This window comes from Myodes glareolus, chromosome 10 (assembly GCF_982192425.1).
Source record: "Myodes glareolus chromosome 10, mMyoGla1.1, whole genome shotgun sequence".
NCBI classification, from domain to species: Eukaryota; Metazoa; Chordata; class Mammalia; order Rodentia; family Cricetidae; genus Myodes; species Myodes glareolus.
Genome location: NC_142035.1, coordinates 13,686,158 through 13,711,703, shown reverse-complemented (window position 1 = coordinate 13,711,703; position 25,546 = coordinate 13,686,158). Strand labels below are relative to the sequence as shown.

Below are 25,546 nucleotides of genomic sequence, written 5' to 3'. Positions count from 1 at the left end.
TAGGCTGAGAAAATAACTACAAGAACAGTCTTGAGTGACTCTGAGTGGGACTCAGGACAACACTGTCCACTGGTCTGGTCTCCGCTTATGTTGTGGTTTAGAAACTGTAGTTGATTGTTTTTTACTCTTTACTCTTTGGGGGCCCGCGACCCAGCTCCCAAATAATCACAGAGAGACTTATTCTTACTTATGAATGCCCAGCCTTAGCTTGGATTGTTTCTAGCCAGCTTTTCTTAATTATCCTGTTTATCTTTTACCGTTGGGCTTCTACCTTTCTCTGTTTCTGTATATCCTTTCTTCCCTTCTTTTTCTATGTCTGGCTGTGTGGCAGGGTGGCCCCTGGCATCATCCTCGCCTCCTTTCCTTGCTCCTTTGTCCTTCTATTTATTCTCTCTGTCTGCCAGCCCTGCCTATCCTTTCCCTGCCTTGCTATTGGCTGGTCGGCTCTTTATTAGACCAATCAGGTGTTTTAGGCAGGCAAAGTAACGCAGCTTCACACAGTTAAAACAAGACAATGAATGCAACATAAAAGAATGCAATACATCTTGGCACCATTAAACCAATATTCCACAGCATAGATGAAAGTAGCACATCTTAAATATTCCACAAGGAACACCACAGAAGGCGCCACTTCTATGACACCACACAGTTTGCAGGCACAAGTTCATCTGCTTTTGAGGTCAGCCTGACTCTGTCATTTGATGCTCACTTTCTCTTCCTGACTGTTCAGCCTGTAGATTGCAAGCCAAGGAATTAGACGTGGGCTCAGCCAGGTGACAGCTTCTCCACGGTTGCCTACTGTCAAACCTGTTTACATGTGTGTGTGTTTGCATGTTTGTATAGATACATATATAATTTTAGGTTGCAGACCACTGTATAAGTTCGAGAGAAAAGGCTATAAATCTAGCAGCTTCTGAGAGGAGAAGGGAAGCAGCCATGCCTTTGGAGTTAGGGTCAGCAACAGACCCAGAAAACAACTGTGGTCTCTGCTTTTGACTAAATCTGGAATGACAGAAAATACACAACTTGGGGACCTGGAGAGAGCTCAAACTACAGCAGAGGGTCATTGACTGGGACACCCTACCAGCCATCTGGTGGCCAGAGATCCTTGCTGATAGTGTTCCTGTGTGTAGAAGGATTCTAGGGGTAGAGCAGAAGATGCAGCTTTTGAACCCTTCACACTGTATCTGCTGTGCAGGAGGAACCTAAGGCTTTCTTCCCAAGGAGTCCCACTGACTTCACACAGTCCAGACGCATGCTATGAGCAAGTAGCCCGTTAGAGGGCGCTAGGTCTACCTGAGACTAGAAAATGCAATCATTTTCCATTAAGCTAGCTTCTGGGGGAACCAGGAGGGATTTCAACATGGTCTGACTGTATGGAGTCAGTGGACAACGTTCCCCCTGCACACCTGCAAGCAATAGGGACTTTCCTGTGATGCTCTAAGGCATCTTATGAAAACATCAGCTGAGAAAACGAAGATTTTTCTAAATATCAAAAGGTTCTCCACAGCGGGATGCTACGAAGGACGGATGATTTATAAATGCAAAGCAATAGGGCAGAACTGAAGGCTGTCAGCTCCATCAATACTGAACAATTTCTAAAACCTGCCTCCTGCTTTCAGAGAATGAATTTACTCTCCACTTCGCTGGCAGAATAGGAGCAATTATAACGGGAGTCCACAAGTTTCCACTCTGTCCACCCACTCATTGCCAGCGTGCGTCACGGAGGACCAGGCAGGGCAACGGCATCTCTATCATTGAGACTCCTCTCCCCTGTGCAACTGACTCCAGCTCCACTCACTGCCCAAAACGGAACTTCCTTCCATCCTTGTGCTTGGTTTTGTGTCAACTTGACATAGACTAGGGTCACTTGGGAGGAGGGAACTTTGATTAGTGGGCGCCTCCACCAGACTGACCTGTGGGGAATTTTCTTGATTGTTGCGGAGGGGCCCAATCCACTAGGAGTGGTGCCACCCCTGGGCAAGTGGTCTTCGGTGGTATATAAAAAAAAAGTAGGTGGAGAAGCCAGTAAACACTGCTACTCCACGGCCTCTGCTTCAGCTCCTGCCTCTAGGTCCTGTCCTGATTTCCCATAAGTATGGACTACAAGCTCGAAGGTGAAATGAGCCCTTTCCTCCCCAAGTTGCTTTTGGTCATGGTGTCTTTAACACAGCAATAGTAAGAAAACTAAGACCCATGTCCTTCCTAGAATTTCCTGTCAACACATAAACATGCAATTAACCCAATCTTTTTTTAAAAAAATCACATTTACTTGCGTGTATGGGGTTTTTGGTGGATATGGATGTGTGTGCCAGTGTGTGGGGGGGGCAGGAAGAGGCAGCAAGAGGACAGCTTGCAGGAGCTAGTTCTCTGCCTCTACCATGTGGGTCCTGGGGATCAAATGCAGGTGTTTGCCTTGGTAGCAAGTGATCTTACCCCGTATACCACATTGTTCACGAAAGCTGAAATTTGGAATATTCTCAGATTCTCTGTAGATTCAGTAAACAAATGCTAAGTAAATAAATGATCAGCCTTGCTGCAGAGACTCCCTGCAACCTTAGCCTTGCTGCAGAGACTCCCTGCAACCTGTGCAGGGGGCTGCAAGGCTGCAGCTTTCACCACCCGTGCCGGGGTGGACTTTGGTGATACAGTTGTCTTCGAGCCATCCCCGCTCCTGTAAGCAACGCCCCCATACTCCTGTTAGTAACCCCAACAGACTCACTGGCTCACCAAGCTGGACTCTAGTGTAATCGTTACTTTGGTCTGGAATAGGTTTCCTTTCTAGGGTGAGTAGGTATGTTGCATCTCCCCAGTAAAAGTCTCACACAACAAACATCTATTGTTATTTTAATTTGGTGAACGTGGGGGTAAATTTTAGGATGCCAAAAGACACCTCACAGCCTCTAATACCTCGAATGTGACCTTATGAAAATAAGGCCGTTACAGATGTCAGTCATTAAGATGAGGTCATGCTTGAGTAAGATGGAACCCGGATCAGACGTACACAGACACACGCAGTGAGAACATGCTGGCACAAGCTGCAGGCAGACGATGCGGCAGAAGCCCAGGCAGCCTCCAACAGTCACTAGAGGGCAGGCCTGCAGCACCCTGGGTCCTGTGAGATGAGATCCATTCTTCTGGTCAGGGTGGTAGTTTCTTCCAGCAGCTGTAGGAAGCTCGCAGACCCTACATGTCGCTGTTCCCTTTGGCTGCTTTTAAAGATGTTTTTCCATTTAGTTTTAATTTGTATGTCCTAATTTTTAAAACAACTTTAAAAACTACTGTTATGCTGTGTGTGCATGTGTGCACTGCAGTTCACGTACGGTCAGAGGACAAACTTATGGAGCTGGGTCTCTCTGTCAACCTCTACAAGTGACCTGGGTTGCTGGCTTGCAGAACAGGCACCGTTACCTGCTGAGTTTTCTCACCAGACCTTGGAGTTTTACTTTGATGTGTCTTGTTATTTTCTGTGTTTGGGGTTCACTATTCCTCCACTTGAGGACTTACTTTTTTTCCCATCAGACTTGAAAAATACATTCCCCCAGCATACAGCATTCTCGTCTATACACTAACTCGCACTAATAAAGGCCAACAATTCAGTCATCACAGAATCGTGATTAGCTGCATAACCCAAGGGTAAGCAGAAGGCACAACTAGACAGCTAGGGCACAGATTTCCAGAGAGCAAAAACACCTACACAAAACAGCCCACAAACTCCTCCATACGGATCTGTGAGAGCTCCAAGGGCAAGAAAAGTAAGGATAAGGCTACATTCTGACAAGGCTGACAAAAATGCGCAAGAATTCTATCAGTGAGTTTTTAAAACATTTTAACTTTTCATTATTTATTTTGTGTGTGCGTGCATGACATATCACACTTGTGGAGCCCAGGGTAACTTGGCAAGAAAAGCAGTTCTCTCCTATCATGTGGGGCGCAAAGACTGAACTCAGGCTGTCAGGCCTGCCAGCCAGCAGCTCTGCTTGCTAGTCCTCGTCAGGCCTCTACCAGTAATTTTAAAAACAGATGATAAAATTCCATTTGCAGCAGCAACCAAATCTTTTAAGTAATTATTAAAAATTTCAGGAAATGATTACTACTGATACGCATATATTCATGTTCCAGTATGTATATATTATATACATGGAATACATGAGCATTCACAAGTATGTCTTTACCTTACTGCAGGATATAAAATACAGACTGAATAAATAGACTGCTTTTGTTCACACTGGGATTTCTGATGGGCCTCAGAGGGCAGCTTTCCCCACCCGAGAGCCCAACATCACAACCAGAAGCAGCAGACAGGTCAGAGAGAGACTCTCATTACCAAGAGTTGGATGATACAACTTAGTCTGTCCACGGAAGGGGCTGATTAGCCAAATGACAGCACATGCTGCTTTGCCAGCTTGGTCACAGCCAAGGCCCAGGACAAGAAACCCAGGGGCTCTCCTTTGTTTTGTCAATGAAATAAACTCACTTCAGTGTCTTAGGAAATAACAACCCATCAGAGAGCAGGGCTGGCTGGGTTTGTGGAAAATTCCACGGATGGCTGGCCAGCAGGACTTGGCATTAACCCCGTGTGAACAGATTCCGGCCAGATGCACGTATCCACACTATGTGATTCTATTTGGCACCACAGAGACCTTTGCTCAGAAGCTGATAGGTAAACTCTAAATAACACCCTTATGGATGTGGTCATTAGAAAATCGAGACTTTTTTGTTTTTAAACACTGACATAATAATCAAACCCCTAAGGGGGCAGAGGTATTTAAAAATACTAGAAGCAGAGACAGTGTTTTGAGTCAAACACTCCCCAAATCCTTTTCACTATTGAAGCTTATTACGTCTTTGTTGTTCTCGCTATGGCCCCTGCGTCCATGGCGCCTGGCCCACTGTCTACTCGGTTCACCTGAAGGCTCCTGGAGGCACTTACATGCCACCTCTCGGCTTCAGCCTCCTCACTCCTGTAGATAAAGGGACTGGGGTCTGTCACTAGACAACAACGGGGACAGAGGACAAGCAGGCTGTACCATCTGAGCTGTGAATACGGTAAATTCATAAACAGAAACCATTCAGTTATCACAGGGACAACAAGACTGGATGCTCACGTCTGGCAACACAAGCTATGTAAACTGACTGTGGACGGTAATCAGGTAGGGACTCGTATTTGTCTCAGGATTTGGAAGGGAGGCAGGCACACCCGGTGTAGTGTTTGAAATGCTGAATGTTTTCATTGTAACACTGAAAGTCTGACGTTCATAAAATAAACTGTATGTTGCCTACGTGAGTTCTCCGGTGTGAGGGGCTGATGTCAATAGAAAATCTCCTGATAACCCATATGCTGACAAGGTCTCACTCCTTGATGCATAATCCAGGATTTGAGCATTATGTAAATTATCTGTTGCCTTGTTGGAATTCACTTCTTGTGAGTTTTCTGATGTAAAAGGAAGTTTGATTTATGGCGAAATGTTTTCTTGCACGTGTTACATTCATAGGGCTTCTCCCCTGTGTGTATTTTCTGATGCTCAGTCAGAGTCCAGAGCCGACGGTAGCTTTTCCCACATTCATTACATGAATATGGTTTCTCTCCGGTGTGAATCCTCTTATGCACCGTGAATGCTGACTTATGGCGGAAAGACTTCCCACACTCTTTGCACTTATGTGGTTTTTCCCCGGTGTGAGTTCGCTGATGCTCAGTAAAGGAGACTTTCTGGCAGAAGGTTTTCCCACACTCTTTACACTCATAGGGCCTCTCTCCTGTGTGTGTCTTCTGATGGTGCCGGAGAGCCGACTTCCGGCAGTAGGCCCTCCCACACTCGGGACATTCGTACGGTCTCTCCCATATGGTTCTCTTATGTGCAAAGCGGCGGGAGCTTTTGTGGACTGTGCGCTTGTGCTCGTGACTCTCCTTTGTGTCCGCCCTCTTCTGCTCACTGCAGTTTGACTTCGCGGCGGGCGGGCGGCCCCACTTACTAAGTGCACCGTGCTTCTCTCCGGTGTGAGTTCTCTGGTGTATCGTGAGTGTTGTTTTAAGGTAGAAAAGCTTCCCGCACTCATTACACTCGAAAGTCTTCTTTCCTCTGTGGATCACCTGATGCGCGACAAGGGCAGACTTTGTGCACAAAAACTTGCCACACTGGCGGCATTTATAGGGCTTCTCCCCGGTGTGGCTTCTCAGATGCACATTGAGGGCCGACTGGCAGAAGAAGGTCTTCTCACACTCCGTGCACTCGTACGGTTTCTCCCCTGTGTGGATTCTCTGGTGCGCCGTCAGGGCTGACAGACAGAAGAAGGTTTTCCCACATTCCTTACACTCGTTGGGCCGCTCTCCTCGGTGGGTTCTTTGGTGCACAATGAGGTAAGACTTCTTTCCGAAGGCGTTCCCACACTCCTTGCATTTGTAAGGCTTCTCCCCAGTGTGGGATCGGAAATGCTCAGCCAGGGCTGACTTCCGAAAGAAGGTCTTCCCGCACTCGTTACACTCATAGGACTTCTCCCCGCCATGGATCCTCTGGTGCACGATGAGGGCAGACTTGTCGATGAAGGCTTTCCCACACTCTTTGCATTTATAGGGTCTCTCCCCAGTGTGAATCCGCTGGTGTCGAGTGAGGCTTGCCTTTATACGGAACGTTTTCCTACAATAATTGCAAGCGTATGGCCGCTCTCCCGTGTGGATCCTCTGGTGCACGATGAGGGTGGACCTCTTCGAGAACGTTTTCCTGCACTCTGCACACTCGTTCCGCTTCCTCTCCGCACACTCCTCCGTTCCTGCAGAGGGGGCTGACTGCTGGAGCACGGGCTTCCCGCCCTGGTCGTGTTCGGAGGGTTGACTTACAGACTGGACATTCTGGTCTTTGGTAAGATCTTCACCTTGACCCCTAACATCCCTAACTCCATCACGTTTGTTGCGTTCTGTCCCAGAATGGCCTTTGTCAGCCTTCATGTGGAGCGGAGGCTTCTCGTGGTCATCGGGCTCAGCAAGTACCTTTGCATTTGCTTTGCTTTGCTTGGCGACAGTTTTTTCTGAATTAGCTTTCAGGTCATTTCCACCTGGATCATATTTATGAAGCATTTTTTCTGAAGAAACAGTGTTCATGTCTAGAGCAACTGTTTTCTCAAACAAAGCAGCTTTTTCTGGCACTGTTTTGTTAGTGTGGGCTAAAACTGGCTTCAAAGGCTTGTCTTGTATTCCCTTGTCCTTCTCTAAGGCATCCTCGTCTTCTGGAAGGAAGGAATGGAATTAACATTAATACATGAGTTCTATGTACCTTTGAAATGACAATTTCAAAGGCCTGTACAAAGGCTTTATGGGGGCCAAGTCTTCAGGGCCGGCTTTCCAGTGTTAAAGAGATTCAAGTGTATCTCTTACTTTATACATTTATAGAGAAAAAAATGAACAATAACACAAGGGATGGGGGGAAGCAAATTCACCTCTACCAGCTTACTTAACTATGCCAAAGAAAGAAGAAACTAGCAAAGACTATAAGAGCTTTGGACTGGCAGAAACATTCCAACATGGGACAGTCCCCAACATCTCCTGGAAGTGTGGCTGACGGGTGACACGGATGAGGACATGGTGGGAACCGAAGAGCAAAGTCGCCAGGCAGAGACCAGGCAAAGCCGACCTCAGAAAGCCAGTGTTCACCAGGAAGAAGGGGCAAACTTGAGAACTCTGGAGTTTGTACAGATGCAACAGAGAATGGAAAACAAGAGTTGGAGATGATGTCGGGCGGTGGTGGAGCATGCCTTTAATCCCAGCACTCAGGAGGCAGAGGCAGGTGGATCTCTGCATTCGAGGTCAGCCTGGTCTACAAGAGCTAGTTCCAGGACAGGTAGGCCAGTTACACAGAGAAACCCAGTCTCAAAAAAACAGAAAAAAAAAGAAAGAAAGAAAGAAAGAGAGGAGCTGAGTGGGGATGGACTGCAAGAACGCAGCAAGTGCTTTGGCAGGCACGGTGGGGGAAGAATGACGGAATCAGTGTGTGGTGAAGGGCTTGGGTTCTGTGGACAGAGTACTTAAGTCAAACATTTTTATAGAATACATTTCTTTGGGAAGAACGTTTTAATATATACAGTATGGGAGCTAGTTTCCTCAGTCACTTATAGAGCTCAACGCCCTAGAAGATTTCAGAAAAAAAAAAGATCATATAGGTGCCAGCTGTGATCATTAACCAGTCAGGGTCTCGAATTCTTTGGTTTTTACCTGCTCGGTCTTCACACTTCCCTGCATGGTTCTGACTTGGCGATTCTTCCACTATCCAAGGCTCTTTGCCTTGCTCGAGTTTTAAGATCACATCTGGTTTGCTAACACGAAACCCTGTTAATGAGAAATAATAGGGAACTTGGAGCAAGCTCTGTGGACTTCAAGGACTAAAGGCTGGGGAAACTGAGCAACCAAGATGCCCCACAACAACTCAATGGGGCTGATACAAATGAGTGAGGGGCAGGTACACGCGTGTGCATGCGGGCATGCGTGCACACAACTGTCATCATCTTTCTCCCTTGTTACTCAAGGAGAGAGAACTCATTCTGATATTAGCATGTTCTAGTGGCACAGAAGAAGGGCCAGCTCTGGGGTGCATGCGGAGACTGCGCTCACCCGCCGAGATGAAGTTCCTGTAGTTCTCCAGCATCACGTCCCTGTACAGGAGGCGCTGCGTGGGCCTCAGGGACCGCCATTCCTCGTGGGTGAAGGCCACAGTCAAATCCTTGAAGGAAATTGATCTCTGAAAGGACACGTTTCATTTGAGATCATCAGAACTGAGCAACAGCAAATCTGTGGGAATATCAAACGTAAGGAGGGTGCTGCCACGGCCAACGTTAGGCTATAAGAGATGCTTCATGGGGGACGAAAGAGAAACTGCTGTTTATGAATGAGCGTTTTGAATGTGCGGAGCTTATACTGTGCCCTAGATTCCCAGGTTACTGACTCGTGCGCAGTATGGCTCTTGCTCCCACGGAGCGCCCAGTAATATAAGTGACACAGACGGAAACTGCTCCTCAGGCAGGAACACACATGCTAGACAGAGGGTCCTATTTTGTGCCATCGAACTTCTGTGAGAGGATCATTTTAATCCTCATGTGAGGTGTGTCTTGCCATAGTGTGCTCGCTGAGAAATACACTGAGGCAAAACATGCATGACAGCCGAAGAGCAGTAGGAAAGGAACGCTGTAGGGGAAGCGGGCAGAGCACACGGGTACCTACCCAGGTTTCTGCAACACATCAGTAACACACTTGTCCATGTATGAATGACCCATGTATTTACCTGGAAATCGTAACGTAACTCTACAAGCCATATGTTGGTGCCAATAAGCATGTTAACACCATTAACAACTTGCTGTTCCCGTGCTTCTGCCCGCAACATGAATATGAACAGAAGTGCAGGGGCTGCTGCGGGGCTCCTCGTCCTCCACCCTGGAGACCACTAGTATGAAACATGCAAATCCACAGAGGTAAACACTAGAGCAGCAGGACCCAATGTGCACACTGGAGGCAACCCTGCAGCACATGGGTGACAGCAAGCCACGGTCTATGGGCTAAATCCAGTCATTGTAGCTGAATCTGGTCAGCACCTGGGTCACACTTTGCCCGTGACTTTCTCATCCAACAACTGCTGCATTCAGAGCTGAAGGAGACTGTAGCCAAGAAAACTGTACACAGTTATTATCTGGCCTCCCAGAAGAAGCTTGCTGTTCCATGCTGGAAAACGTGGGAAACAACAGCTAAAAGGTCCAGTCAAAGGGGAAGAAAATTAGGATGCCCTTCCACAGGGAGCATCAGTGGGTGTGAGATCAAAGTACTCTGCTACTTGAGGACCAAGATGGAGTGACCACATGTGGAATGGAGACATTATGAGCCGGTTGGATGGCATGACCGGAGCTGGGCACACGCCAACATCATACGCCAAGAGACTTAACACATACCTCATTTTCTTTTGCTCCCCCTCCCCGTTTTTGAAACAGTTTCAGACTGGAGCCCAGGCTGGCCTCAATCCATAGCAACTCTCCTGAATTAGCTTCCTGAGTATTGGAATTAAAGGCGTGAGCCGCTACACCTGGCTTTGTACCTCATTTTCTTTCTAGCTTGTGTAACTGAAGGATTAACAACCTTGGCAGGAAACAGTGGGGGGAAGAAGCACACTGGACAGACGGACTGTCAACATTATTTCTTTTTGGACAGCAGGACTCCTAGTGCCGTTAGAGGACCCTTGCAGAGAAGTAAAGCAAGAATCCCACACTGAGGTTCTTCAAGGCAGGAAGATTTTAGAGCTCACAGGGTTGCACGGCAAAACTCTACATGAGAGCAGAAAGAGTCATGTGACGGCTAGGAGTGGTCAGAAGTGCACCTGAGGAAGGGACAGTCACACGGTCAAGTGCAACGGAGAATTCGGAGAAGCACGGGGTGGAAATGCCTACTGGGCTTGAAAATAACTAATTCTGATCACAACAGAGGTAGCAGACGTGGACTGGGCTGACATTAGACAGGTGAGTGAAACAGATGTACCACGGGATCTAAAACCAAACTGTGCCTGTGACGCCTGATTTAAAAGCAGAGCTGAAACACTCAGGAGACCTAAGGAGAGTTACCAGTTTGAGGCCCACCTGGGCTTTATAGTAACTCTTTCAAAAAAAAAAAAAACAGGAAAAAAAGCACAAAAGAAAAAATACTAAAAAGAAATAGCAAAAGGACATCGTTTGAGGTACAGGTAACAGGTAACCCATTTATTTGAGGTTTTTCACTCACTCCCTCAAGAGGAGCAATCAGAAGGCTGTCTATCCCGACAACAGATTAGACATCTGTAATTACTAGGCCTTGCCGAGGTGAAGATCCACAGCTGTTGTTGGTATAGCCAATGTGGCATCATCTGCTCAAAGACCCTATGAACATGTTTATAAACCAATGACAGAAAAACCATGGTAACAGCCTCCTTCACATCACTGGGGTCTTTCTTGTACAACCTGAATAAACCTACCGGGATGTATAATTTGTTTATTTCTTTATTTTTCAAGACATGTTTTCTCTGTATCCCTGGCTGTCCAGGAACTCTATGTAGCTCAGGCTGGCCTCAAACTTAGAGATCCACCTGCCTTCCAAGTGCTGGGATTAAAGTTATATACTGCCCTGCCCCTCAATAAGTTCACTCTTTTGGTATTGATCTGATTCCCTTATTTTCCTTGAGGCTGAATTTTATATATTTCTACCATTTCACCTGAGTGCATATGTTGGAAACCAATGACAACCCACTGCCTAAGTTGGGAAGTGAAGCCCTCAGTGAGTTACCTGGGAACTGTCCATTTTCAGGTGCTCTCCAGAAAGGGCCAGGAATGATGATCGAAGGGCTGGGTGAGGAAGAATGGGGTCAGTCACAGACACACCGTGGAAGGAAAGGACCCTGTGGCCAGTATCACACACGAAGCAACTGCTTGAGGGAACGCCCACGAGCAGCTCTGAACGGCCAGTCCAAGTTCTTCTCACTGTGTGGATGGAAACAAAGGGGTTAATTACTGAATTACTGTCTTACTTATGCCGCCTTAAAAAACAAACAAAGCACACATAGGAGTTCATATTAGATGAACTGAGCTGAGATCAGAAAACCCAGACAGAAGGACTGAGGGTTTTAAGATGATTACTATTCGGCTCCCCTCCCCCAACCTTAACTGCGGTTTCATGAGAGGCCTCTGATTAAATGTGGTAGAGGACAAAGGCCTGACCTGGGAATCAACAGGCTGGAATTAAATTCTTGGCTCTGTCACCAGCAAACTACCTAAATGGTTAAAATAGCTGCCTTGCTCATTTGAAAAGAAGGTACTTTTAAATATCTGAAAAACCTTCTCTCTAGGCACACTATGTCATTCTATATGGAGTCGAAAATCCCAGGGTGGTGATGGACGTGGTTTGAGCAACTCAGGCGAAACGGCATGCGTTTGTTCTAAGTGATGGAGAGACCTTTCCCTCATCCATGGCAGGCATCCTTTCCCTCCAAACGACAAACCCTCAATGAAGCGTCATTCAGCCCAACCTGGACTTGCTCATTCCCTCAATCACAGCTCAACCGGTAAGCAACCCCGAAGGTTTCCTGGTTCAAGGGCATCCGCAGGACTTATTGCGATCCGATTTTTGCATGCACACACCTCTCCTTCCCGGGATGCCCGCCCTGAGGCCTGCAGCCCCTTGACGCCCCGCGGCCTCGCCCGGCTGCTGGACAGTAGCGAGCCTTCGCGGGCCCAGGACGGGCTCCGGTCCCTCCGATCCTGCCCCGAGCTCGCTACTCGGTCTTCCTCTGGCTCCGGGGAAATCTTCTTTTATAGTTCCCAGAAGGCTCCCAGGAACCGCTGCTCTTAGCAGCGGGAGCCTTGCCTAGAAGCGCTCGGAGAACCGGAAGCGCATCCATCAAGGCTCGGAGACGGCGCATGCGCAACGCCTCGGTGCGGCGGTTCCCACGGTTCTCCAAAGGGTGCTACAGGCTGTCCGGGACTACATTTCCCACAAAGTGCTGCGGCCTCCGCAGACGATTTCCTCTGGCGCTTGATTTTAATCAATGGGCTGTGAGCCATGGGTACAAAAGGAGTGTGAGAAAGAAAGATTACAAACCTGGAAAGAAATCCCAACGATTATTAATCAATAATGACTAAAGGTTTCTCTCAGAATCGAAAAATAATGGCGAAACTTCCCAAAATTACAGGAAACACCTAACAATTGAAAATGAATCAGACCGTCTCTAAATATCTTAAAAGAAAATAAGAGCCATACTGTTTACTCCCGACTGTCTGAGTTTATTGACAGGTGAATCTCTTCTGCCTATTTTACACAAGGGGAAGTCGCAATAATTAACGGCAAAATACTTTAACAGTATACTTTTTCGGTTATTTTATTTTATACGTATGGATATATTGCCTGCATGTATGCCTCTCCATCACTTGTGTATCATGACTGGTGTCTGAGTATGTCAGCAGAGGGTATCATGTGGTTGCTGGGAACTCTGGTCCTCTGGAAGAGCAGCCAGTACTCTTAACCATTGAGCCATCTCTCCAGTCCCTCAACAACATAGTTTAACAACACCAATTATATATAATGCAAGAAATACAGAAACTAACCTTTCATCCATGGGGACAAATTGTATATATGTATACGTATTAAAAGAGTGAAGCTACATAATATGTTTTATTCACGGGAAGGCCTGGAGGTTTCTGACACAGTTATCTGTTATCATTAATACCAAAAGGAACAGCAAGGTGCAGAGGCTGAGAGATGGCTCTCAGTGAGTCAGACTTCCAAGGATTCGATGCTTATGTATTGATTCCCACATTGAACGTGGCTCTGTTGTGGTTTTAAACAAAGGGGGCATCAAAAGGGACACCGCAGGTTTCAAAAAAAAAACAAAACAACAACAACAAACAACCAACCTGTGACGTCCTGGCAGTCAGGTTTGTCTGCAATGTTCCTAAAGTCTGTGCAAGACTTTAGTTTGTTATGCCCAGTCCACGGTGTCCCCAAATACCACCAGGGAGACTGACTCACTGAAATGCAAAAGCAAGGTTTATTGGGTGCATGTTACAAGCCTGCCGGGACCTTGTCAGCGCAGCAGCAAAAGGAGGTAACCCCATCCTTCTAGAGAACACTATTTAAAGGCAAACCCCAGAAAAGTTACTTTGCAGGGTGTGGGGTGATAGGTTCAATCCTGATTGACTGACATTTGTCTAGGAGTGTCCTGGTGAAAAGCGATGGGTGTGTGCTGGCAGGTGATCCTATCTATAATAGTTGGAACATTAAGAATTTCCTTTGGATGGTCTGTTCCTGGGTGGTGCCTGGGTAATCTCAGTTTGTGGTCCTTCCCAGAACAAGGTATTGCCTTAGGGTAAACTACTGAGACTCAGGCCTTTGTTGAGCATGTCACGACTGAGGCCTACAAGTCACCTAGTTACTAGAGATCAAGTGAAAATCAAAAGAAACAGAGAGGCAATGAAGAGAACAGACGAATCTTTCTCAGCAACCCAGCCATGCCTCACCTTCCAGGAATCCTTGTCCCAACTTCGGACTCAAGGAGTGAGACTTCTTTAGCACTATATGCAGTCAAGCTCCTGGGTGCCTCAGCTGAATAAAGAATCTCATGAAGTCGAGCCACACAGTCAATCAATACCAGTAAACGTATAGCACAGGTTTGAACAGTGATGGAGTGATGCAGTTTCCCGTAGTGACCACTAGATGGCAGAAGACTCCCCAGCCAGCTTTCCTCGGAGGCTCCTCGTTCGCTAGAAAAGCCTCTGTGTGAAATCGCAGTAGCTGAGGGGGTTTAGTCAAGAAGGCCTGGTGAAGCAGGCGCTGAGGAAGGCTCTAACTCTTTCTGATACTTTAGACAATGTACCCAGCTGCCATTAATGTGGGTCAAGTAATTTGTGGGGTCTCTCTCTCTCTCTTTTTTTTCCGCCTAGCCTCATGAAACAGGTACATTGTTCTGATAACACTTTTCCACTGGGGACTATCCTAACCTTTACTAAGAATTCCACATATGCTCATAGGCTCTGCATTGCACTGCACCCGAGGACCCACCAATGTCTACTATATGAACAGAACCCACTAGACAGAGCTTTACCTAACCTGTAAAACTGTCAAGATCATCCACAAAATGATGGCCCTTTTTTTTCCTAGTCAAGATGTAGGTGTTTGATCTAAGTCAAACTTGCCATGAGTCTGAACTTGAACCCTGAGCAGAATGGGAGATTGATTCATTCTGGCATGGATGCCGTAAAGAGTGCCCATGATGCCTGCTACGTGGATCTCCATGGCTCTGCTGGTCCTGGACCTTCCCAACACCTACCGTTTGCTTTTCGAGTCACTCAGAAATGCATTCTGTTGCTGACAAACAAGGAGCCCCAGTGGTCAGTCTACACTTCAGACTAAGATGGAAGCTAGATCCAGAGAGAGGGTCCATGTTAGGATGGAGGCAAAGTCTCCATCCATTATAGGCTTTCTCATTCATCTCAGCAACATTTGGGAGACCGGTTCTGTGCCCGGAGCTGCTCTATTACAGCAATTTATTTATTATAATATTTTAATTCATTCTTTGGGAATTTCATGAATATATAGAATATGTTACAAACCAAATTAGTGCTGCCAGTAAGTGCATGGTGTGGGGGCCATCCACTGAAGTATGAGCAACCCCCAGGAGCCACACCCTTCAACATAATGGAGTCCCCACCCCAGTAGCCATTGGTTGCTAATAGTTCCTTAGTCAGGAGTGAGGCCTCATGTGCCCCTCCCCAGTCCATTCCAGAATATTAAAAGGCTTATTTAGTATGAGCAACGACAGCAGCTGTGAGTTCAGAAGTGCAATGATTCATTTATCGTATGTGTATGTGTGTGTGTATGTGCACGCACACACATGTGCATATGTGTGCATGCCACAGAAGACATGTGGAGGTCAGAGGACCATCTCAGGGGAGTTGGTTCAATTCTTCCACCATGTGGGAGTTGGGAATAAAGCTCATCCTGTCCCAAAGTGTCCCCCTGCTTCCCACAGAGTTGTCTAGACATCATAAGGTCCCTGAGGTGACTGATGTGTGTGCCCCAAATTCAGATGCTGATATCCTAGCTCCTCAAGTAATGGTGTCAGAAGGCAGGACTTTGGGGGTTCCTGTGGTTAGACCTCCTGGATGGGTTAGTGACCAGTGAAAGGACCCCTCGATTGTTCTTTCCCAGTTCTGCTGTCCTACAGAACTCAGACTGGCAACCACACATCTGTTTATCTAGTCTGAACTTATTCTCCTTTTCATTTTTAATACACCTGAATGTACTTAATTCAGAGAAATTATATTAAATGTAATAATCTGATTTTATGCCTGAAAAGAAAATATCTAAACTTTCCCCCTTTCTTCCTTACCTCTTTCCCTTCTCTTTTCTTCTCCCTGTGTGTGCACAGTTGTGTGTGTGTGTGTGTGTGTGCATATGCATGTGCATGCACATGCATAATCCTATGCACACCTCTGGGAACATGCAGGGCACAGCACAGCCTTTGGTACTGGTCTTCCCCTTTCCCGTGACTGAGGCTGGCTCTCCCCTTTTTCTGCTGCTGTGGGCTAGCTGTAATTCCAGCGCTTGGTGGGTGGAAGCAGGAGGATCAAGAAGTTCAAGGTTATCCTTGCCTGTATAGTGAGATTGAGGACAGCCTGGGCTACATGAAACCCTTTCCCAAAACAAAATAAACAACAAAAAGGGAAAGAAAGGACGCCATCTTAATTACTTTTCTATTGCTGTGACAAAAGGCCATGACCAAGGCAATTTACAGAAGAAAAAGTTCATCTGGGACTTAAAGTCCATGACTATCATGATGGGGAGAATGACAGCAGGTGGGCAGACACGGTGCTGGAGCAGTAGTGAGGGCTCACCTCTTGATTTGCAAGCATGAAGCAGAGAGAGCTAATGGGGAATGGTGTGGATCTTTCCATACCTCAGAGCCCACTCCCAGCAACACACCTCCTTCAGCAAAGCCACACCTCCCAATCCTTTGCAAACAGTTCCACCAACTGGGGACCAAGCATTTAAATATATGAGCCTATGGGGGCGATTCTCACTCAGACCACCGCAGAAGCGAAAGAATCTGTTGTAGCCGCAGTTACAGTGATGTGTTTCGTCCCCTCTGTGTTTGTGATGCTGATGCTGTGGAAATGAATGTGAACTTCGTGTTCCACAACAGTTAAACAGGCTTTGGGGCTAGTGCCCCTTCCACTCCACTCTCTCTCTCCACGGAGCAAACGTCTTTGTATAGTCTTCAGAACACTTGATTCTCTTTTACTGCATGGGGTGCTGCCTGACTCCCCGATCCCAAAAGTCAATCGAGAACTTAAAATTTGTCATTTTAATCTTGTGGTTATTATTTTACTGTGGGGAACTCAAGGCCACTCATGGCTAACCAGAGACCAGGTTCATAGCCAAGGGCCACTGGATGCTAAACAAATGTGTCCCTTCTCTGACATTCAAAACCGAGCAGAGCATCTTGTACTTCCATTTACTAAACTTGACAAGTCTAGATGGAACAGCCCTGGAGGAGCAGAAAACAGTAAAACTGGTTTTTTTTATATTTAATAAATATACTCATTAATAAACTCAAACTTTCCCATAACTGTAATTTCTGAGGATTGAGAGGCTTCTAAGTCAGAGGAGTGCTGAGGTGAACCCACAGGCAGAATCTCCACGTGGATGTTATCAGGGCAATCTCCCTGGAGCGGAAGGAACTGGACTATCCTGATACCCACCAAAGTTTCAAGACCATGATTTTGTGCACAGCCCATGTGAAAAAGCAGATTGCGCCATCATTATGTAGATAAGGAAACTGAGGATCCGAGAAGGGCAATGTTCTACCCAAGGTCACATGGAGGCCAAAGAGGAGTCAAGCGACTTAAGCCCCTGTGACTCTGGAGTTATTGTCCCCTGCCTGGGCTCCCTGGGTACCCAGGTGCCCGTGGTGCAGGCCTGTTTGTCCAGGTGGTCATTCCAATCTTGCCTCCTCTGGAGCCGGCCCTGCAAGTGGCTAACTCTCCTGGCTTCCTGGACAGGGAAGAAAGAGGCGGCAATGGCATGCCGAAGGCGCCAAGCGTAGGCCTGCAGCACTAAGGTGGCACCTGCTAGCAGCTGCAGGGCGCCCGCGGTCAGTGCGGCCCTGACTTGGGGCGGTTGAGCCTGAGGTAGGGGGCAGTCATGGGGCATGGAGTATAGCTCCCACTGGAAGGAGCGTTGTGCTGAGGCAAACTTGCTCTCCACTGGAGGCTGGTTGAGGACGAAGAGGATGAAGTCTAGGAGTTTATACGAGGCCTTCAAAACAGAAAAAAGGATTGAGTCAGAGGCACCATCGGGCCAGTCCCTATCCCTGCCATCTACAGAACGGGTCAAGGGCGGGACAACTGTACCTCAGTAGCCAGCAAAGCGGCACCACACAAATGTTACCCTAAGTACTTTGGAGAAAACTTTTAAAGCTGGGGATGTATCAATGACTCAGACGGTAGAGTGACTGCCTAGCGCATGGAAGACCTGAGTTCCACCCACTCACTGGGCACACCAGGGTGGTAACCCACACCTTTGATCTCAGCAACTGAGGAGGCAGAGGTGGGTGGAGCTCTCTGTGATTTTGAGGCCAGCCTGGTCTGCTTTATCGAGTTTCACGTCACTCAAGACTACATAGTGAAGCCCTGTCTTTAGAGAAAAAAATAAAAAGTCCCACCAATCGATGCTTTGGTGTTGTGACGGTCTCATCAGCTTGCTAGAATGGTCAGCACTGTACACTCTGGGTGTATATGTGAGGATTATTGATCATGGGGGGATCAGATCATGGGGGCTCTGTTCTAACCAATGATTCAATTCATTGATGGGTCTACAGCACAAAAGCCTTATGGGAAGGAGGTGAAAAAGTAGGAGGTGGGGCCACGCTGGAGAAAGCAGTCCCTGCGGAGCGTCTGCGGCCGCACCTTGCCCTAGCCCCTTCCTGTGTTCCATTTCTGTTTTCTTGTTCTCCATGCCTCCACACCATCTGTCTATGACTCCCAGGCGTATCCAGAGATGATGACTCAAGCCCGCAAACCTAGGCCAAAACCCAGGACTGAACAGACTCCGCCCACCTGAATAATTCCGAGAGCGTTCACCTCCGCGCACTTACGTCATACTTGACCGTGAGAGTGACGGGGACAGTGGGCAACTTCTGAGCCCAGGCCACAGCTGCCTGCGCCAAGAGGAAGGCCCCATAGTCTGTGGCTGCTGTCACAGCTGTAGCGACTAGGAGCAGTGCCAGTAGCCCCAGCCTGAAAAGACAGCTCAGCAATTCCTCATGCGACAGCTTTGGCTGGGCTGTTTGGAGCAGCCAGGGAGGTGGAGAGGCCAGCAGATGTGTGGCACCAGCCTGGGTCAGCTGCTGAACCAGCTGCCGGGTGGCATAGATATTGTCGAAGCGCAGGTCAGTGAGGTAGCGGTGAAGGTACCAGGCGGAGTCGCCCAGGAGGCCCAGCATAAACAGGCCGGTGACCACCCGCTGAGTCCTCAGTGCTGCCTGGGTCAGGAACTCCAGGCCAGAGAAGTCCTCCAGGATCTGCTGAGCGGCCATATGCATGTGAAGGCGGAAGGCTGAGCTGTTGCCCTGTACCCCAAACGCCAGGCTCCGACTGCCTGCTTGGCTGGCTGGGCCCAGCGCCTGGGATGCCAGGCCCAGCTGGTAAGTGGTATTAAGCAGACTCTCCAACGAGCCCTCAGTAACACAGCACAACACTTGTCCGGCTGCACCCACATTGGCTAAGACATTGGGCACCACGGCAACAGCCAAGTTGGCTACACTGTAGGACAGGAGTAACCGGCGGCCCTGCTCAGAGCCCAGGGTAGGCACACTGAGCGCAAATAGGCAGCGGATGGGGGGCACCAGGCCCAGGCTCAAAAAGACCAGGAGACCACAGACAGTGGTGACCAGGGCAGGGGGTCCCTGAGGATAAAGCTGTGAAGAGACCAGCCAGTGATGAAGCAGGCCTGCGATGACACAGGCCAGGGAGGCACACAGGAGCAGCTGTGTCAGAAGTTCACTGCAGCTGGTGGGGACAGGCTGGGAGAAGGCATTCCAGGCAGTCTGCAGTGGGACAAGCGCCTTGTGGATCCCCAAACGCCAGCATTTCCATCTGCACGCAAGGAAATAGAGGATCTCTGTGTCAGGATTGGGGTGGGTATCCTCTGTCCCACCAGCCAGGTTGCTAGTAGAACCTACTCTTATAGCCATGGGGACAGGCACACCTTCAGATAGATCAATCAGAGGTATTCCACCCATGGGGGCAGGGGTAACACAAGCTGAACCAGTCAGAGCTTTCCCCAGGAAGTCTTTACAGGGCTGTCAGTCAATAGCCTAATGTATTCAGTACTTGAGGATGTGGGCCTGGGTGTCTGGACTGAGGCCATGGTTGCCGGCTCTGAGAGCAGCAGGTAAGGTAAGTTTTGGAGGGGGAATAAACATGGCCGAAAGACAGAATGTAGCAAGAAGAGAGAATGATTCCCTTCCCCACAGTCTGTGTGACTCACTGTTGGTCCCATCCATGTTCTGTACAGATCTCAGTGTCACCCCTATCATTTACAGGCAAGGAAAGGTACCAGTTGGTCTCTTGGAGACCTTTTCTCTTCAACCAGCCCTGTATTAGTCACTGAAATCACATTTATTTATTTTTTTTATTTATTGTGTATTACACATGGGTGTCTGCATGTCAACATCATTCTCCACCTCGATTTCTTCATTACATTTTAATTTTGTGTGCGCTTGCTTGCATGCCTCTGTGCATGTGTGTGCATGCATGGGGGGTGTGCACATGTGGGTATGTGGGGGTTTGTGGGTGCTTGCATGCCTCTGTGTGTATGTCTTTGCTTGTGAGTGTGTGTGTGCATGTGTGTGCATGTGTATAGAGTCAGAGAACAACTTGTAAGAGTCACAGGACGACTTATTCCCAGGATCTGTTTCTTGCCTTGTATCATCACATGGGTTTTAAGGATTGAACTTGGGTCTCTGGCTTGGTGTCAGCACTTTTGCTGACTGAGATGTCTCACGGGCCCACCATCACATTTTTCTGAAGTGAGGTCTCTCATTGGCCCGGTGCTCACCAATTTACCTAAACGGCTGGCCTGCAAACCCTAGGAAGCTGTCTCCACCTCCCCAGAGCTGGGATCACAGTCAGAGCTGGGTTCGCGGGTGCATTCTCTCACGCCTTGCTTTTCTGCATGCGTCATTGGCATCAGGTCCCCGAGCTTGTGCAGCAGGCACAAGACAAGAGACAGCCGAGAGAGCTGTCTCTCCAGCCCTCAGCGAATTACTGTGAGCTCAGCATGGAGACAGGGCAGTAAGGGAAGCAGACTGCCTCTGATCTCCTAGGCGCTCACACTAGTGACAGCAGAAAGGAAGTTACAACACATCTGGATTTTGAGGTCAGTGTAGCTATCTTTTGTTTATGTTTTAACAAGTAAAACTTGCCTGAAGATCAGAGCACAGAGCTAAGCCACCAGAGGCCAGGCAGTGGTGGCACACACTTTTAATCTCAGGAGCTCAAGGCAGTCTGAGGAACAGTACAGTCTGAAAGGCAGTCAGTTTGAGGACGGGATCGCCCCTTTGGTCTGAGCATTGGTAGAGGTGAAGAACTCTCTAGATGCTGGCCACTCTGCTTCTCTAATCTTCAGCATTAACTCCTATATCTGACTCTGGGTTTTTATTACTAAGACCAATTAGAATTCCTGTTACAGGTCAAACATGAAACATGGATGTCTGGTTTATCACTGCTGTCTTTGCTGCAGGTGGCTGGGTGGAGCTGGACATCCACTGCCTCTAGGGCTTTATGTCAGAGTGCGCCCCCTATAGGCGCTTGTCACTGCTGCACACCCAGGAGTCTTCAACTCCTGTACCCCCTTCCTGGCCTCTGAGGACATACATACTACATACTACATACTACATACTACATGCAGCATGATTTGTTTGGGAACAGGGAACTGAAATAATGCCAAGGAGCATGTTTTTAAGAACCGGAAGCCATGTCAGGTGCTCAGTCAGCCGGGTATTATCAGCGGCAGGGAGTATCATAGCTTTCTCTCTGAACCGCATCCTCTGCACCCCCTCTTGTTCTGTTCCCACACAGCCTTACAGCCATGGCTGTTATTTCTATCCGACCAGGAGGAAACCGAGACCAGAAAGGGGAGGGTTCATTAGTGGTCTCAGTCGGTGAGGGGGAAGACTTGAGACTGGAGTTCATGCCCGTTTTAAGGGCTGCTGACTTTTCTTGCCTGTTCCCCTTGTGTCCCAATACCCAAACCTACCCCAACCTGATGAGGTGTTCCGCGGCTCCTCTGTTGTCCCTCATGGTCCTTGAGAGCTGAGTTCAGGCAGCTGCCACGACAGCCATGGCAGGTGGAGAGGAAGTGTGGGGATCGGAGCGTCCAGTCGCTTCTGCTTTCGTCCCTTTAATCAGACCCTCCTGGCTGCCTCATCCTGCCCAGCCAGGGGCCCAACTCTTGGGGGCTGGGCTAGCTGCTTCATCCTCCCCTGAAAGGCAGTCAGGAGCAGTCAGGGGTGGGAGGAGGAGGGTGAGAGGAGACATATTTTCCAAGCATTGGCTGCGATCCTGAGGGCAGGAAGGTAGAATTAGCCCATTTCACGGAGGAAGAGATTGAGGTTCAGAGAAACCATGCAGCTCAATCACAGTAACACCAGACAAGAGCTCCACTCTGCTTCCCCGTCCCTTCTCCCATAGTTAAGCCTTCCAGGAAAACCCAATCCTTGATTCTGGGGATGCAAACCCACAGGAGACCCACAGGGACCTGCTAAGGCCACACTGTGCTGTTCTTAGCACCACGTACAGACACGGAAAGAGAATAATAAATGCAGCCTATATTGAAAACTGTAGGTGCTCAATAGTTGCGAGTCCCTGTAGTGATTGCCCTGAAGAGGTAACTACAGCCCATACCTGATGGGAAAGCTCAGCCAATCACATCTAGCTTGGAGCCAGGCAGGTAAACAGGGGTAGATAGGTGTGTGCGCCCTCTGCGCGGTGCTTGCCTGACCCCTTTGGATATCGGAACCTTTACTCCGGTCACGTGAGTTTCCCCGTTTTTTCAATTATTAAATTATATCTGTTGTTTTGAGCTGAACTGGTTATTTTAGTGTACCTATCAAATATGCATTCGCTTACACATCCCCACCTGGCATGTAGAAACTTCTCCCTAGCACCAGTCCCCCATCACTGTCTACACCAGGACTGCACCCAAGAGGCCTCCTCCGTCATGGGATTGTCCCCCCCGCCCTCCCCCACACACACAAAGAACAGAGTTGACAGCCAGCTGTCTTCCCTTATAAGGATATCCTGCTGAGTCATGGGCTCAGGCCTGATAGGGAAAAGGACTTCCATAGAACAGAATCGAGGGAGACACGAGCGACCAGACCTTCAGAGGGCCGTGAACCCCTCCAGGGAGCCAGAAGCCTTCACTCACCCGCTCCCACCCATGCCCAAAAGTCTTGGCACACAGTAGAGCCCAGCAACTGTCAATCCTCAGGTCTTATGGGGCTGCTACTCTCCTAGAGTTCACATGAAGTTGCCTGGGTACCAGGTATCCCCATGGGACACTCACACTTCGGTGCCAAAATGACCAAGGTTTTAAAGCCAGGAAAGAAGGAAATAGTAAACAGGGAAGGGAAGAGAGGGAGCAGACAGACAAACGGACAGACAAATAGACACACACACACACACACACACACACACACACACACGGGGAGCGGGGGCAGAGGGATATTAACACTTTTATTTTGCTGGCCAGTCTTTATAGGAGGCTTGGGTCCTCTGCTGTCTAGGACTTCAAGGAGCTACTCAGCGGGCCTCTTTGTAGAGGCAACAGATCTCATGCAAAGGCAAGCTTTCACACTGCTGTGCGGTGTGACCTTGAGCTAGAGCTGTTCCTACCTGAAGTCTTGGCAACATTTGCTATGTGAGAACAAAGCATCTACTCCATGGGTTTGGAAATACAAAGTATTCAGCAGGGAGTACATAAATGTTCACGCCATAAACCCTTCCCGCTGGGTTCCAGCCTTGCCTGGGTGAAATCCAGGCTGCTCAGACTTGATTGCTCAGGCCAGATGTCCTCCATACACCCCAACCCCATCTCCACACCCCAGCTTGGGTCTCATCAGGGTGGGACTGCATCCCATAAACCATGGCCAGACTCTGCCCAGTTCTGTAGTTGGTTGGTTAGGAAACTGAGACCGTTTGGGGAAGTCTCTGGTGACTGAAGGGGAGCTGGAGCACAGAGCCTGGGGAGCAATAGGCAGGAGATATTTGGGGGTTCTTTTGGCATATGTACATAGTCACCCCTACTCAGGCAAGGCTGGCCTGGCCTCAAGGCCCACAGCATCCGGAGGGGCTTGAGTCACCAGATGTCAACAGGACTGAGCTGGGTGTGGGAGTTTAATCTTAAAGGAATCAGAGGCACAAGATGAAGAGGAAGTAGAGAGTCTTCAGCGGTTCCTGGGGCCACTCAACTCCCAGCCCCACAGCGCGCTGTGTCCTGGTGCATTTTAGCGCAGTGGGGAGAGGATGGCTGCAGCACACATGGCTGAGAATGTTCGGGTGGCTGTAACCTTCCCAGCAGGCTGTGGAGATGGCTCAAGCGTTAAAGTTTTCACTGTGTAAGCATGGGAACCTGACTACTAGCCCCAGAATCCATGGAGAAAGGGCAGCCAGCAATGGTGGCGTACACTCTTAGTCCAACCTGGGCAGGTGGAAACAGTGGGGTCCCTGGAATTGGCTGGCTGGCTAGCCTGACTGAACTGTGTCCTGAAGTTCAGTGTGGTCAGGGGGCAGCTGCTGAGAGTTGTCTCCGGCCTCTATAGGCACTCACATTAGTGCACCCATACGCACACAGACGTGGGCACACACACACACACACACACACACACACACACACACACACACCACATCTTATCAGAGGCAACCTAACAGAATCAGAATGGGAGCCACCAGCAAGAGCCATAGAAGTTTCTGGTAACAACATAAAAACTGAAAACCAGCAGGGTAGTGGTGGTGCACACCTTTAATCCCAGCACTCAGAAGACAGAGGCAGGCGGATCTCTGTGAGGCCAGCCTGGTCTACAAGAGCTAGTTCCAGGACAGGCTCTAAAGCTACAGAGAAACCCTGTCTCAAAGAAAAAACAAAAAACTGAAAACCATTTATTAATGTGTGTGTGTGTGTGTGTGTGTGTGTGTGTGTGTGTGTGTGTGAGAGAGAGAGAGAGAGAGAGAGAGAGAGAGAGAGAGAGAGAGAGAGTCCAAGAACAATCTGAAGAGTTAGTTTTATCCTTCCACTGTGTGGGTCCCAGGGATTGAACTCGGGTCAAAAAGCTTGGCAACAAGCCTCTTTACCTGCTAGGCCATCTTGCCTGCCCTGAAATTCCTTATAATGAAGTATTTGTCCCACTGAATGTATCCCAGATATGACCTGCTTAGCATGTAAAAAATACACCAGAGCATGACAGGATAATTTGTATTTATTTTTGTATCACTGAAAGTACCCGAGGGGAGTCCCTCAAGCTGTGACCTAAATGTTTGGTGGGCAAATAAATGGCAGCCACCCCCATCACTTCAGAAGGTGCTGTGGGCAGTGCTGCTCTGGGCAGTCAGAGGCAGTGACCACTGGGCCTGAAACAGACCTTCCAGCTCAGACTGTGGAGTCATGAGGTCGTATTCCCTCATAGGCCAGGAAGGTGGCCGAGTGGAAAGCAGAGAGAGACAGTACACAGAGGTGGGACTTGGGGCAAGGGGGTCTTTATGGTATGATCTGTTGTGGAATAGAATATTTGTTTAACTATGCAAAGATGTGTTGATTTGTTTATGGTACATTTGTCTAACTGTATAAAGATATGTTGTATTGTTTATGTTGCATTTATTTAATTATGTAAAGATGTGTTGGATTTGTTTTACCTTGCCTGCCTAAGGCATCTGATTGGTCTAATAAAAAGCTGAATGGCCAATAGGTAGGCAGGAGAGGGGTAAGGGGGCGGGCAGGCAG

At 48.4% G+C, this 25,546-nt stretch overlaps 2 protein-coding genes across 4 annotated transcripts; both read right to left on the bottom strand.

Moving 5' to 3' along the window:
- Positions 1-2,830: 2,830 nt before the first annotated feature.
- On the bottom strand, positions 2,831-12,414 carry Znf334 (zinc finger protein 334). Of its 3 annotated transcripts, none has more exons than XM_087911013.1 (5): positions 12,133-12,414; positions 11,282-11,475; positions 8,600-8,726; positions 8,204-8,317; positions 2,831-7,218 (listed from the first exon to the last, which is right to left on the bottom strand). In XM_087911013.1, the coding sequence occupies exons 2-5, from the start codon at positions 11,294-11,296 to the stop codon at positions 5,417-5,419; spliced, it is 2,058 nt and encodes a 685-aa protein (XP_087767139.1). In that variant the 5' UTR covers positions 11,297-11,475; positions 12,133-12,414; the 3' UTR covers positions 2,831-5,416. The 3 variants fall into 3 exon arrangements, with proteins under 3 accessions (XP_087767139.1, XP_085553135.2, XP_048297032.2); XM_085697009.2 differs by having other exon boundaries at positions 2,831-7,221; positions 12,021-12,413; XM_048441075.3 differs by having other exon boundaries at positions 2,831-7,221; positions 12,133-12,413.
- A 4,430-nt stretch (positions 12,415-16,844) lies between these two features.
- On the bottom strand, positions 16,845-21,968 carry Ocstamp (osteoclast stimulatory transmembrane protein). Its single transcript, XM_048441078.3, has 3 exons — positions 21,809-21,968; positions 18,645-19,644; positions 16,845-17,806 (listed from the first exon to the last, which is right to left on the bottom strand). The coding sequence occupies exons 1-3, from the start codon at positions 21,850-21,852 to the stop codon at positions 17,363-17,365; spliced, it is 1,488 nt and encodes a 495-aa protein (XP_048297035.3). The 5' UTR covers positions 21,853-21,968; the 3' UTR covers positions 16,845-17,362.
- Between the last annotated feature and the right edge of the window lie 3,578 nt (positions 21,969-25,546).

What these genes read in the sequence shown, in the direction of transcription:
- Znf334 (XM_085697009.2), bottom strand. An exon ending in CAGGAACTTCATCTCGGCGG is followed by an intron (nt 8,318 to 8,599) that starts GTGAGCGCAGTC and finishes TCTCATTAACAG; the next exon opens with GGTTTCGTGTTAGCAAACCA. An exon ending in GAAGTGTGAAGACCGAGCAG is followed by an intron (nt 7,222 to 8,203) that starts GTAAAAACCAAA and finishes CCTTCCTTCCAG; the next exon opens with AAGACGAGGATGCCTTAGAG.
- Ocstamp (XM_048441078.3), bottom strand. Translation starts at nt 21,852, where the DNA reads ATGAGGGACAACAGAGGAGCCGCGGAACACCTCATCAGGTTGGG. An exon ending in GAACACCTCATCAGGTTGGG is followed by an intron (nt 19,645 to 21,808) that starts GTAGGTTTGGGT and finishes CCTTGCGTGCAG; the next exon opens with ATGGAAATGCTGGCGTTTGG. An exon ending in CTCTCACGGTCAAGTATGAC is followed by an intron (nt 17,807 to 18,644) that starts GTAAGTGCGCGG and finishes TCTGTTTTGAAG; the next exon opens with GCCTCGTATAAACTCCTAGA.